This window comes from Haemaphysalis longicornis, unplaced genomic scaffold (genome assembly GCF_048455015.1).
Source record: "Haemaphysalis longicornis isolate Haplotype H1 unplaced genomic scaffold, Haemaphysalis longicornis Haplotype H1 scaffold_9, whole genome shotgun sequence".
In the NCBI taxonomy this organism is placed as follows: Eukaryota; Metazoa; Arthropoda; class Arachnida; order Ixodida; family Ixodidae; genus Haemaphysalis; species Haemaphysalis longicornis.
The window spans coordinates 134,212,135-134,225,348 of record NW_027526460.1 but is presented as its reverse complement, the minus strand read 5'-3'; the positions used below and the strand labels follow the sequence as shown (position 1 = coordinate 134,225,348).

The window sequence follows — 13,214 nt, the reverse complement described above, 5'->3', positions numbered from 1 at the left end:
CAAGCCTTTAGGCCATCGTTGAAACGCGAAACTGTTAAATAAATTACAACGTCGCCCTTTACTACACCTCATCAACCACTGTACAGTAAATGAGATGGAAAAAAGTGCATTCAACCGAGAAAAAATGTAAAAAAAGAAGAGTGCGATCCTTCCTACGAGCACAAAGCCACCACCTTAGTTGCTGCTGGGCACAATTGGGTATGTTGTTTTTGAACTTTGGTCCGGCAGCTGGTCAGTTCGCACTACCAGCACTCCAGTAAGGGGAAGGGACGGACGTCAGGTGACAGGGGTATTCTCAGGAGAGATGGCTCGCAATGAAAAGAGTGGGACAAAACGGGTTTTAATGGGTTTTCTTGGGTTACTTAATCCAACAAATTTTGGTGTGTCTGTATGTCTCTTTGTTTCCCTGTCTGCCAGTCTGTGACCCGATTCAGCCACCTGGCCAAAGTGAAACGAAGTCAGCGCAATAGTCTTATATACTCAAAGCCAATTCTAAACGTCTACGTCCGGTTTATATGTCCATACTCTCCAAAATTGTTGAACAACAGCAATTGTTCAAATAAAAGGCAGAAAATAAAACACAAGGGATAGTTACAGTGGTCCTTTATAAAAAAAAATCATAGATGCTTGATTTTTGCAAAATGAAATACCACATCCACTGCAGAAAAAAAATTCACACCGTAGCCTGCTGTTCCTCGCGCCACTATAGCTTCTGGCGGCATTTTAAGCAATCAAGAGGCAACAGTTAAAAAAGGCTTCACAAGATAGGTTTCACGTTCTGCTTAGAATGCACGTAGACTAAGGCAACTCGATTCTATAAACGTTGAAGTAGGGCGTCCCGATTCACGCGCGTCTCCGCCGTACGGCAGCGCTGGCATTTTGGCACCCGGCCTGGAGCAGTGGAACGCGGTAAATTTAAATTTACTTGAGCAAACCTTTGGCGTGTTTACCTTGTGAGGAGGGCGACGCAAGAGGAACAACATGAGAAATGAAAGGAAAGCGAAGGCAGGCATTTATTTGGAAAATGTCGACAAAGACTACCGTCTTTTGTCTACATTTGCAACGAAAGGAGCATATACGCGGCCAATTTCTTATATGGGTATTGGGTGAGAGAGATGAGGCGTAGGTTTGAGGTGTTAAAGCTAATTTCGGTATAAAGTCTGCGTCAGAGGCCAGCGTAGTGAGCGCCTAAGACGGGCGAGGTGCGGATAGGGGAAGCGGCAGCGTCGGTAGCGGTCGAGACCATTGGGGTAGCAAAGGAGGAACGGTTTGAATTAGAGGGTGTACAGCTAAGTTGTCCACGCTAACAAAGTGAGTGCACAAAAACTGAATTTGCTGGTAGCGGCGACAGCCGCCTCATTTTTCGGGAGGGAGGCGTGCCTAGGAGTTTATTTATTTGGATGTAGGCGAGGGAAGCTTCATGACGGGGGAGGATATGCAGCCTGTGACGTAGTACCAGTATAGTTTATGAGAATGGGTTGCAACGTTGACGTAGCGTCCTGTGTGTTTGGCAAGTGGCTGGGAGTACAATGGCTGTTTCTTCTGCGGTGGTCGTAAAGCAAGGGTGGTTTATGGTAGGAGCGATCGATTCAAATAGAGGATGACTAGTGCATGAGCTTGTTCCGTTGTGTGTACTGCGTCCTCTGTGTACCAGGTATCTGCATTGTTTGAGTATTAAGTGCAGAGCACATTAGGCGTCCGCCTTGTCGTCGTAGCTCGCTCGCTGGACCCAAGTAGACCAACAGGGCGTTGCGTTGTAGCGCTGTCGTCGTGGCGTACCCCAGAGGCTTCGAAAGACAAGCGTTTTATATAGTAATAAGCGTTCGAAACTCGTGAACCTCTGGCGCTTGTCCTACATTTCCACGTTGTTTAGCGCAAAGAAATATATAGGTACAGTTCAGGCAAAATATACGTAATTAACCGGCACCGCCCGCTTTGATTTAGTTAGGAACGCTCGTTGGGTTGGTTTTTGGGTTAGTAGGGAAAAAAAGCGGCCGCGCAAGAAGAAAATGGCGCGTTCGAAATTCCGCAGAGAGGCTCCGCTCCTCCCGCTCAAGACAAAAAATTACTCCCACCTCCCCTCGCGGGAACCCCTGTGTGGACGCGACGCATAGGGGGTTCCGTTGTTGTTTCCGTTAGGTTGATTCTCCCATCGCGTGAAACGTGCCGTGAACCCCCTGCCGCGGCTATGACACAACGTGGCGCGGCTATGACGCAACACAATCCAACACAATCCACTTTAATCCAATCCAATCCAAATCCAATCAAACCCAATCCAATCCAAGCCAAGCCAAGCCAAGCCAATCGAATCCAATCCAAAGCCCCTCGCGAGAGAGTGTTCGCTATCGGAGAGGAGAGGGGGTGGGCGGCGGAGAGCGCAGCTCGCGCGGCGAGGAGAATGGGGGAGGGGTGTGGACGGACAACAACGCCGTATGGAGGGACAAGGCGAGTGAATGAGATGCCGTCACATCTAAAATGGTGCGTTCGAAATGACGCAGAGGCTCCAGCCGCGCAAGAAAAAAATTACGTATTCGGAATGACGCAAGCAGCTCCAGCATACGAAATTAAAGCAAGCACCAGGTAGGGGGTGCGCGAGCACTGCGAAGGAAGGAAATTTGAAGTGCATGGGGTGGTAGTGAGCGGATAACGGCGGTGCAGCCCATTATGGCGAATCACTGCTCCGCCCTTCCGGCAGCGTTCACATTGAGTGGAACGGCTTTAATTTTTATTCTGGCGGAAGCGTACCATATTTGCACAATTCTAATGCGCACCGCTTATCGCTAAGTCTTGAAATGTGTGTGCGTATTAGAAACAGAAATCAGTTTTGAAGCGGCAAGCAGCATTGCCACGGACACAATATTCTCCCATTCAATCCAACTTAAAACAACCCGTCAAAATTACCCGGGAAATTTCGGACCACCCATTCCTGAATGGGCATATCATTGTCAGCTGTTGCACATATCTATGATCCTGCTGTTAGCATGTCGCGTCTGAAATTTTGAAGGTCAAGGTATTTAAAATTGCAAACACTCTCAATGTTTCCCACGCCAGTTTTATTTCCAGCAAGAGTTGTACAGGCAAGTTAATTACTCAAGAGATTTTTGGTGCCACATTTGTATGCGTCAAATAAAATTTCTTCCGTCATGTACCGCGTGTCATGTCCTTTGCATCTTCGCGGTAGAATCGGTGTCAAACTATTTTTTCAAATTTTTCTGTGGGAGCTTACCAGTTACCAATGTGTTACAATTGTGGGCGTGGTAAAACTGTGCAAATACAGTACTCATGCTTGCCCTGTTCCGGCTGTATACGTCGGGTGCATCTCGCGACCAATGAGAGAAACAGGTATGCTGACTAAGATGTGGCGGAAGGCATTGTGGGCGTGGATGGATGCAGGAACGGGCCGCCCTAACTGTGCAGGCAGCGGTCGATCCGTAGCCGCAAGGACAAATTCACTGACTTCCCGTTTCGCGATGAGTGTGTTGCGAGGAGGTTGGAGGGGAGGATAAATGAAAGGAGGCATAGAGCAAATTTGTAGAATTTTTAGGTGAGTGCGCCCAGTTTACCGTTGTCTTCGGGCTTTAGCTGGACGTAGGAGGCGCCATCTCAATTATGTTATCTGTTTTGGAAAAGGCATTCATATTTTCTTTGTTTTCCAGGAACCCATCACGTACAGCACCATACAGAAGCTGACTTACATGAACTGCGTGATTCAGGAGACAATGCGAATGTACCCTCCTGCCTTTGCGTGAGTACCCAATTTGTCGGAGCAAGACGGACTACAGTTGGTTCCATACGCATACAACGGAAAACCAGCGTATGACCATCGATAAAGATTATTGCTTCGTCTCACGGAACACAGCAAGCTGGCTTGGATGGTCTCGGTTTATTGAGCGCTCGTGCTCTCTACATTGCAACAAGAAAGAGAGGGATGAAAAGCGCGTGCAGTTAGATGTCTAGCACGCGCGAGCGCTTTGACGCGCTTAAACACGATCCAATGATTACTGCTGTACCTTGTGTCCACTGTCTTATCTGGGCCATTTTCACGACGCGCGTCTACTATAATTGATGAATACTGCAATTTCGATAACAAGCGCAAAAGGCGACTAGTAAAAACCTGCTAAGCCCCAAGTGCGCTTGAACAAGCATTTGCTAAATATTGCTTGAGCAATATACCGAAGTAGCTCGGCGGAAACTTGCGGCGTCTACCCGCGGACGCAGTGAGAGGATAACTTCTTTATGAGAGCTACAGACGAACAGAGAACGACAAAGCGCGTGAGGAAAGGGGTGACGTAAAGCCGATTTGGTAGCGTTGCGCGAAGCTACTTTCGGGCAGCTGCCGATGTTCTGAGCTGGAAGCGACCATTCTTCGCCCCTTTCCGGCTTCGACGTCCGTCGCCCGCCGCCTGGTTTTTAACCGAATACAGCACGGATATGGCACTATAAACTATAGATGGCAATGACGGCGACGAAACGTCGACACTGTCGAGGAACAAAAGGGGCAACTGGCAGCCAAGGCCCGTCAAAAGCACGCAAATGAAACTACTCAATCGGTCCGAACGCAAACATGGTCGGCGCATCGTGCGAGGGGTGCCAGGGAAACGCCCTGCTGCGGGCTTCTATATATAGTCGGAGAAAGGAGTGCTGTTAGGGCCGAACCTGACGTTCACAATAAAAAAAGGTTTAGATCCGCGTTCTTAACGATCCAGGAATAGATCTTTCATTATTTTAAAGCGAAGTTTTTTGTAGCCAATCGCTCGGTTTTTCGTGAGACTGCTGCTGCTGCTTACTGAACGGGCGCCCCGTGAAGTTTTTTTATGACCCGAGATGATGTTGGCATAGAGTTTCATACTAATATATATCATATATATGCATATTAGTATGAAACTCTATGGATGTTGGTACCCTAGCAGCGTGCCCGTGGGAGAGGCAAAGAAACTCGCAGGAGGGGGGTGGGCGATATTATTAATATACAATAAACAATAACTTCCCGGGAGCACGGGTTGGGCTACGCAGCAGCGCCCCTGTGTGAGCTGCACAGACGTGGCAACAGGTGGCGCAGCATTAGGACGATTAAGTATGGCAGCGGTCATCAAAGCAAAGCTGACCCGAATCCGGAGCTAACAAAGAGCGCATTTTCTGGGCCATTTTGTGTGCAAAGAGATGGGTAATTGCCGCAGCTGGCCTTCTGGTACCAGAAGGGCCTGTGTGGCGAGTCATGTTTTATGGAAAGCATCTCTGCGTGAGAGCTCGTGCTTGCAAAGGAAAGCCAGCCACAATACACTACAGGCAAAGCGGCGCACAACACACAAGCTGCTGCATGAATGGAAAATCTAACAGTAACAATACATGTATGCTGGTGCTAAGTGCCGCATGCTTACCAGCTTGCGGCTGAAAATGTATGCCGTGAGGCGGCCGAGTGGTGCAGTGGTGTGCTGGACATGAAGAGGGAATGGCATTTGGATCCGCTGCCAAGATACGCTATTGAAGTGTCAGGTGTTCATGGGTGACTTTAAGTAAATGTGGTTTCGGATATCTTACGAATTAAACATTAGGTTTGCTTAGGAGCCGTGAACGTGCTAACGTAATTAATTTTTGTGTGTGAGAGAACGACACCAAGACCTGCGCCCGTTTGCCAGAACGCGATAAGTACGGGAATAAGCCCTCAACTACGACTTTGCCACTGTCGAGGTAATAAGTCGTTTGCCGGAAACTGATACGAACGCTCGGTTAACGTAGCGTTTCCGTCGGGTTTTCTGGCAACCGACTCTTTTGCCGTGCCGACTTCGACTTATTGGCGTCTTATTCGTAAGCAAGAACTTAATCAGGAACGTTTGCGTACGGGCAAATGGGCCCTGTTTTTACGCCGAGATGGTGTCCTCAAACGTGTTTTTCCGTGTGCTTTACCTATATGTTTGCTTTGTATGCAAAGACCAAGAGTAAAAAACAATCTTTTGTGTGTGCAATTTCAATTGTGTTCAAACCTCTTGTGCACGCATTCAGCCAAAGATCGGAAGATCACAAAGCTACGTGATTGTAGTCCCTATCTTGCGGTACGCGTTTTTATATTTTTCCCCTGAAACGTTCCATATATACGGAATTATGGGAATATGAAGATAAAACCCAGCCTACACAAGGTCCTGTAACACTAGAGATATTTTTCAGAAACAGGGGATAATGAAATAATGCAAACTAGGCGAAAAATTTGACACTGGTTTTCCCTTTATAAATCTACCAGAAATGCCGAATCATTGTCCGTCTGAATTTCGTACAAACGAAGGGTAAGGAAAACATGTGCAGCCTTATTTAGCCCGCTATTGAAGTTAAAAACGCAAAAACTGTACCAGGCGTTCTAATTATAAGAAATAAACTGATATCTTTGTTATTGGAAATAATACCAGCTGCGGCGGGCCGTAATCTTTAAGAAATCCGTAATTTTATATTTTCCTATATTCAAAATATTTCAGTAGGGGAAGGTGCTTGTAATGGTACTACGCTGGGATCTAAAAAAATATTGTGTGCCCCTGAAAAGCAAAGTCAGTCGCAGAAGAAGTGTGAACTGCAAAGTTCATTGCATTAAGTAGCAGTACGCTTTCTTTCGCTCCACGCAGGTTTGTGACACGTGAAGCTGTGGTGGAAAAACAATATGGAAAAATACGGATTCCCGCCGGCACTGCGGTCATGGCGGCTGTCGAGTACATCCACAGGGACCCCAGACACTGGGACGAGCCGGACAAGTTTAATCCGGACAGGTAACAAGGCATTGCGATGTGTGTGGGTCAAAATACAGGCATTACCCGTTCCGTGTACCATACTCTGACCCGCTGAAAACATTGTTTGGTGCTAGCCATATGGATATTTTAAGATTAGGTTTGGTGTTTAATGCACCGAAGCCGCACCTGTGCTGTGAGGCCTATCGTAGTGGATGACTCCAGAAGAATGTTGACCAGCAGGAGGTCTTCAACGTGTGTCGCAATCTCGACACTCCGGCGTTTTCGCTTTTTGCCTCCATCTGAAAACCAGCCACCCCGGTAGGGGTCAAACCCGCGTCCTTGGGGTTTAGAGAAAACGCCTTAGCGTCTGAACCACTACGGCCGGTGACCAGGACGTCGGCGACCAGAAAAAGGAGTTTAATGAAAATAGCGCAGCACTGCAGATTTTTGGTAATGAAAACTTTATACATACACACATAAGGTATGTAGAAGGTTACACATTATTTAGTAGAAGTTTGAGCACCAAATATGACCGGTTAAAATTTTTTGGTAATAAAATGCCAGTCAACATTAAACGAAGGAAGTGAACAGAAATCAAGGAAGCGTAGACATTGTTCTGTGGTACTGAAAGTGACTCGTTTGGTCTTTTGAAAAGCTCGAAATAAGAAAAAAAAAACACCGACAATAAAAACAAAGGCTATATATGACACGCTGAAAGGAATTCTGTGACAGTCATAAGCCGGCGCCAATCTATCTTATAAATACAACTGAAGTAAGGGATTGATCAAATAAGGCAGAGATGCGTCGAGCCGCTAAGCTCTGGACATTTTGCAAGTGGTTAATTTGAATGATAGCCTTTTTTGGTATAGGGAACTGCAGAAATTTTGGTCCTAGGTTTTTGTTCCTTGAATCAGTTTGAAAACAAGTAGTACCAGTTGCGTCTGTCTGAATGGTGGTCGTGGTGGACTGAGGGTCACTTACGCAATGGTGATTGGTGAGTCACGGTCACACATGGGTGACCTGCTAGTGACCCACCCGAAAGTCTATTTTGGTGGGTAGCCCGTTGGTCACTGTAATAATCAGCAGAGATTCTGGTGAACGCCGCACACAAGTACAGGCATATTATAGCCTTTACAGCTCTTCGAGACGCGCTTTGTATTTCTGTAGAAGTAATGCCCACTAATTTAGCACAAGTTCAAATAAATCCGAAATTTCGGCAAGGCTGTTCAATATTAAATTCATAACTCAATTCATGAGTACTAATACTACGTCGCAAAGGCTGAACCGCTATATTTATTCAACGTTTTTGCAGCGAAACAATTAAGGTTATAAGCTGTCATTTTTGACGTGTAAGCAATACCAAAGCAGCGTCTTTCTCTAGGGTAGAGTGTACTCAAGATAGCCCTCTAAAATTGTGATGTGCTGTGAGGTGGGCTTTTGTTTAAGAGCTTGAAAACCAATTTTGGGGTGTTCGTTACAGGGATGTATTCGTTACTTTCAAACTTTCCAGCTGGAAAAATTATATTTAGAAATACATTAATGAAATCAAACACTCTACACCACGTCACGAGACCGCTACCTTACATTTTTGTGCACTTTCCATTATCACCGCAGGTTCCTTCCAGAAAACAAGTTCCGAATCAACACAATGGCGATGCAGGCTTTCGGCAACGGTCCCCGCAACTGCATAGGCATGCGCTTTGCACATATGGAGCTACGCTACACGTTTGCGCACATCCTCCGCAAGTACAGGCTCGAGAAGACGGAGAACAGCGAGAAGGTATGGGTTTGGTTCAGCAATTTCAATAAACTAACAAAATACGTTGTTTGACGTGTTGAAAGTTCGATAGTTGTTAATATGCAACACTTTAAAAAGTGTTCTATGATGAACATTTATACTCGATTGTGTCCTTTGCAGCATGAAACGAGACGTATTAGCAATGAATCCGTTCAAGGTTATCGAATGTTCGGTACGGTGTCTTTACACGGCAGGGTATCGCAGGCATCGTATCTACAACATGTGCTAAAGGATTAAATGATAAATTGATGCTGTATTAAAAGTTCCCCTAAATTTCTGCCAACTTCGTGCACCTTGTCTCGCTGTGCGTAAATAGCTCGAATTCCCGTAAGTGACAGCCGTCGACTCTGGTGCTGATGTTGTGGAAGGGAAGCTGTCTTACACGCTTAGGTATTAGCTTCAATTTTAAACATATATATATATATATATATATATATATATATATATATATATATATATATATATATATATATATATATATATATATATATATATATATATATATATATATATATATATAAGACACAAATAAAGTTTGGCAGTCAAGAAAACCTCGGAAAGCAAAGGTGAGGATATGGTAGGTCATTACAACAGATAAATATTTTGGAAAGGGAGCAAGTGGAGAAAAAATGCCCGCCAGGTGGAATCCGAACCCACGACCTCCATAAAACCGGTCTGGTGCGATAACCACTACGCTACCGGCGGGGCTATTTTCCCCCTCCACTTTCGGGGTATTTATGTCAATGTAATTTTTTCCGGTGCTTGGGGGTGGTAGCCAGCGCCACTCCGAGTTCTCGGGGTGAAGGGGACCTTCTTTTTAACCCCCGGGCCGTGACTCAAGTCTCTACGACATGTCGAGAGTGGTCGACCAGCGTTAAACCGTCTTATGCTTCCTAAGGCACCAAGACTGCCAGAACAGAGGCCCTCGCTATGCATGTAGCGAATCAGAATAGAAAATGAGGGGCTCGTTGAAAATATGACAGAAATAAAGTTTGGCACTCAAGAAAACCTCGGAAAGCAAAGGTGAGGATATGGTAGGTCATTAAAACCGATAAAGAATTTGGAAAGAAAGTGGAGAAAAAATGCCCGCCAGGTGGGATCCGAACCCACGACCTCCAGAATACCGGTCTGGTGCGATAACCACAACGCTACCGACGGGGCTATTTTCCCCTCCACTTTCTGGGGTATTTATGTCAATGTAATTTTTTCCTGTGCTTGGGGGTGGTAGCCAGCGCCACTCCGAGTTCTCGGGGTGAAGGGGACCTTCTTTTTAACCCCCGGGCCGTGACTCAAGTGTCTACGACATGTCGAGAGTGGTCGAATTGCATTCAAGTATCAGCTTCGGGGATGGGCAGGCAGAAATGTTGCGAATGGAGATGCCCACTTTTTGTAAGAGCATTGTTTTTCTGTTCGATTCAGATACCGTAAGGTTTCTAAGCTGCCTTTCGAAGCAGTGATTCCAGTCGGCTCCAGGCAATTGAATTTATGGATTAAGTACGATTCTCTGTATTTCCGGTCCCTTGGAGACTTAAAGTTTGACTGCAGAATATAGAGCTTGAGATCATTGAAATTGTGGTTCGGCTGGTTACGTTACGTGGTGTTACGTGGTGGCAATATATATATATATGTATATATATATATATATATATATATATATCTGAAGCGAATCAGACGCAACTGGTCCCACCCGGCGGGCATTTTTTCACCACTTGCTTTCTGACTCAAAAAATTAATCTGTTGCTATGACCCAGCACAACCTCCCCTTTGCTTTCCGAGGTTTTCTTAACTGCCAACCCTTATTTTCTGTTATATATATATATATATATATATATATATATATATATATATTACTGTAATGGATTCAGTAGAACGTTAAGGGGAGTTTTATGTAATAAGGGAAGAAGTAGTTTTCGCGCAGAATAATATATTTGACAAACTTTGACAAAGTCAATCCCTCTTTAACTCGTCCTGATAATAGCGCATCTTACTGCGTATTTAGACCACCCCTGGCTTGAACAATATTTTTGCCCGTTGCTGAAGTTAAATTGCAGTATGAAGTTCAGTATTCGCTCTTTATGCTGGTCAGCTTGACTTCCAAAAGTATATATTTATGTTTTATTGTGAAACGGCAACATGAAGATCTATTTCAAAGTAGTCTCTTTTGTTTTTGCACCACCACTGATACTATAGAAACGCCACGTCTGCCTACCTTCTTTCCACCACTTTCAGCATTCCGCTGTTTCTTATTCGTTCTTGCCTAAATGGCAAAGTTCCGACATCTTTGCTATAACTTCTGGTCTATTAAAATTCACCCGCTGTTTTGAGATAACGAAAAAAAGTGATTCTAATTTTATTGCTACTTCGTTTCCAGGATCCACCCACAATAGAGATGAACCCTATTATTCTGAAAATCAAGAACGGCGTGAAAGTGAGGGCCGTCCCTTTGTGATGCTTCTCCGTACTGAGTCTCCTCAGCATCGATGTGTTCTGGGCGGAACAGACGCAAGCTCCGCCTCACCACGAAGTCCTGCATTTTTCTTCACACCCACTCTAGTGCAACGCGCTCCGGAAGTCAATTTCTTGCGGGCATGACAGGAGGAGAACATATAATTTTGCCCGCTGTTCAGCAAAGTTCACATTTAAGCCAATGCCTACATGCAAAATACTCTCATGCAGGCCAAGTGACCGGAACAGGAAGCCCGGTCTTGAAATGTGTGTAAATGTTCAAGGTTACAAGAAAATGTTCGAATGGAGGAGTGTTTTGTTTTTCTATTTTGGCGTAAATTGTGTGATAAGCTGAGGCTTGCCATATTTATACAATAAAGATGTGCTAAAACAACTATTTAACTGGTTTTATTACATCGTGTTGCGGAACAAGTTATCAGAACGTCCCTGCGTATTCATAACGGCTTTCGCATTTTCTGGTAACTGTCCGCTTTAAGAAGCTTCCCGCGCACCCGGAACGTCTCTGCTTTCTGGTGACAAAAGCGCAAGAAAAAATGAAGCGTGTACGGGTAGACCTGTGGAAATAAACAGAGCCGTATTTGCGTCCTCCATTTCTATCTGTATCTGCTTATTTGCGCTCTCCTTCAGTTATGGAAAAATTAATTTTCGGCTCGCCTTCATTGGTCGGACCCGGTTAGTTAATTTGGCATTACCTTTGCCGCTAAAGCAAGCGATTTGCTGGCATCTTCTCGGCATTTGTTTGCTATGTGTGTATTAATCCTTGAAAGGAAGAGAGAAAGGTTTATGTTAGCCTGCAACATTTGCTCAGGAAAGAGAGCCAGCTTGTTAACCCGGGTGGAATAAAATGAGTGAATATGAGATGATATGGGTGATATGTAGTGCATGGGCACCTAAAGTGATGTACAGGGATTGGTCCAGTACCGTTGTTCGTGGTGACATCATTGGAGCTCTCGTCACGTTTGAGGGGCATTCTTGGCACCACCAGAGGCCTAACACTTTTGTCAGTTGCAGTCTCAGGGAGATTTTTCGCGACAAGACACTTGGAGGGATATTCTGTGCTTTTAAATCGTGGACAATAGGTAGAGGCCCTCGCTTAAATCCCAAAGTCATCAGCCTGAAAACAGAATGTCCTGTAGAGGAGCGGGTCGACCGCACACGATGCAGAATGAACTCGATTCGACTTCTAAGTCAGGGTGGTGTCTTGAAGATACACTACGGGTCTACGGAACAAATGGGCACGGACTGAAGGTTAGTTGGAACGGTGAATGGCCCGTGCGACAACTGTTGCAGGAAATGCGGGATCTTTGTTTATGGGACCGGTAATTCTCACTCACGTAGGCCTGATGACATCGACGCTGCAGTGCCACCTTGGCTCTCCTTAGCGATTTTTCGAAAGTGAAGAGGGAGCCACACTGTACACTTGTCTTTTATGAGAGTAATCAAATATTTTACTACATTTGTTATGCCGCGCGAATTTAGCGACTATACTTAACAAGAGTGGAAACAAGAACAAGCTAGGAAGATATAGGACGAGTTTTTCTTGACAAATGTACCCCATACCAATGTCTAAAAGCTTTTTTACAACGCTGTTTTCTAATAGCCACCTAAAGTACTGAATCAAGATTTTGGTTAAGTAATTAAGTGTTTTTGCAGATTTATTAATAAATATTTTCTTCATTGTTGTATACAATTCGTTGTCCCGTAATGAACCTTCCATTGTAAGTCTCTAAAAGTCAGTGTCAGGATTTTGTGCCAACAAAGATTGAAAAAAGGTGAGCAGGGTACTTCCACAGTTGTACCTCTCAGGAAGTAGAATTCCATTCAATTTGTTTTCTGTAATCATGGCGGTGATGATTATGATTAGAGGCTCTACCTTTGTACTGGATCATTGGTTGTCAGCAACGAACTTGCGTGCTTTATTGAGCTTATTTGTTCTACCCCCAACAACCTTTATCGACTTCCTTCTTTTTTCTCCCTTCACTCCCTAACCAGCCGTTCTAATTTTCATTCGTCTCTCGCACCTTTTCCTGACTTCGAACATTTTTTCTCACGCTCTTCTAAATTGTCATTTGTTTCATCCCTCATTCCTTGTCCCCATCTCTACCCAAATTTTCTTCCACCACCACTGCAGCAGTCTCTTCGTCACCTCTATGACCCTGAGATTCAGGTTTCCCCACAGCTCGCGCCATTGTTGGGACAGAGCGCCCCATTTTTTGCAATTGCACGCCGCTTATAGGAGC

The 13,214-nt window shown here is 45.0% G+C and overlaps 1 protein-coding gene across 1 annotated transcript in view; it reads left to right on the top strand.

Annotated features, from left to right (window-relative positions):
- LOC144151388 (thromboxane-A synthase-like) overlaps positions 1-11,350 on the top strand; it is a 37,330-nt gene extending 25,980 nt beyond the window's left edge. Inside the window, exons 12-15 of the mRNA XM_077682426.1 lie at positions 3,657-3,745; positions 6,609-6,749; positions 8,325-8,490; positions 10,880-11,350. Of these exons, the coding sequence (XP_077538552.1) occupies positions 3,657-3,745; positions 6,609-6,749; positions 8,325-8,490; positions 10,880-10,957 (474 nt within the window). The 3' untranslated portion in view covers positions 10,958-11,350. The remainder of the gene's footprint in view (positions 1-3,656; positions 3,746-6,608; positions 6,750-8,324; positions 8,491-10,879) is intronic.
- Positions 11,351-13,214: the final 1,864 nt, after the last annotated feature.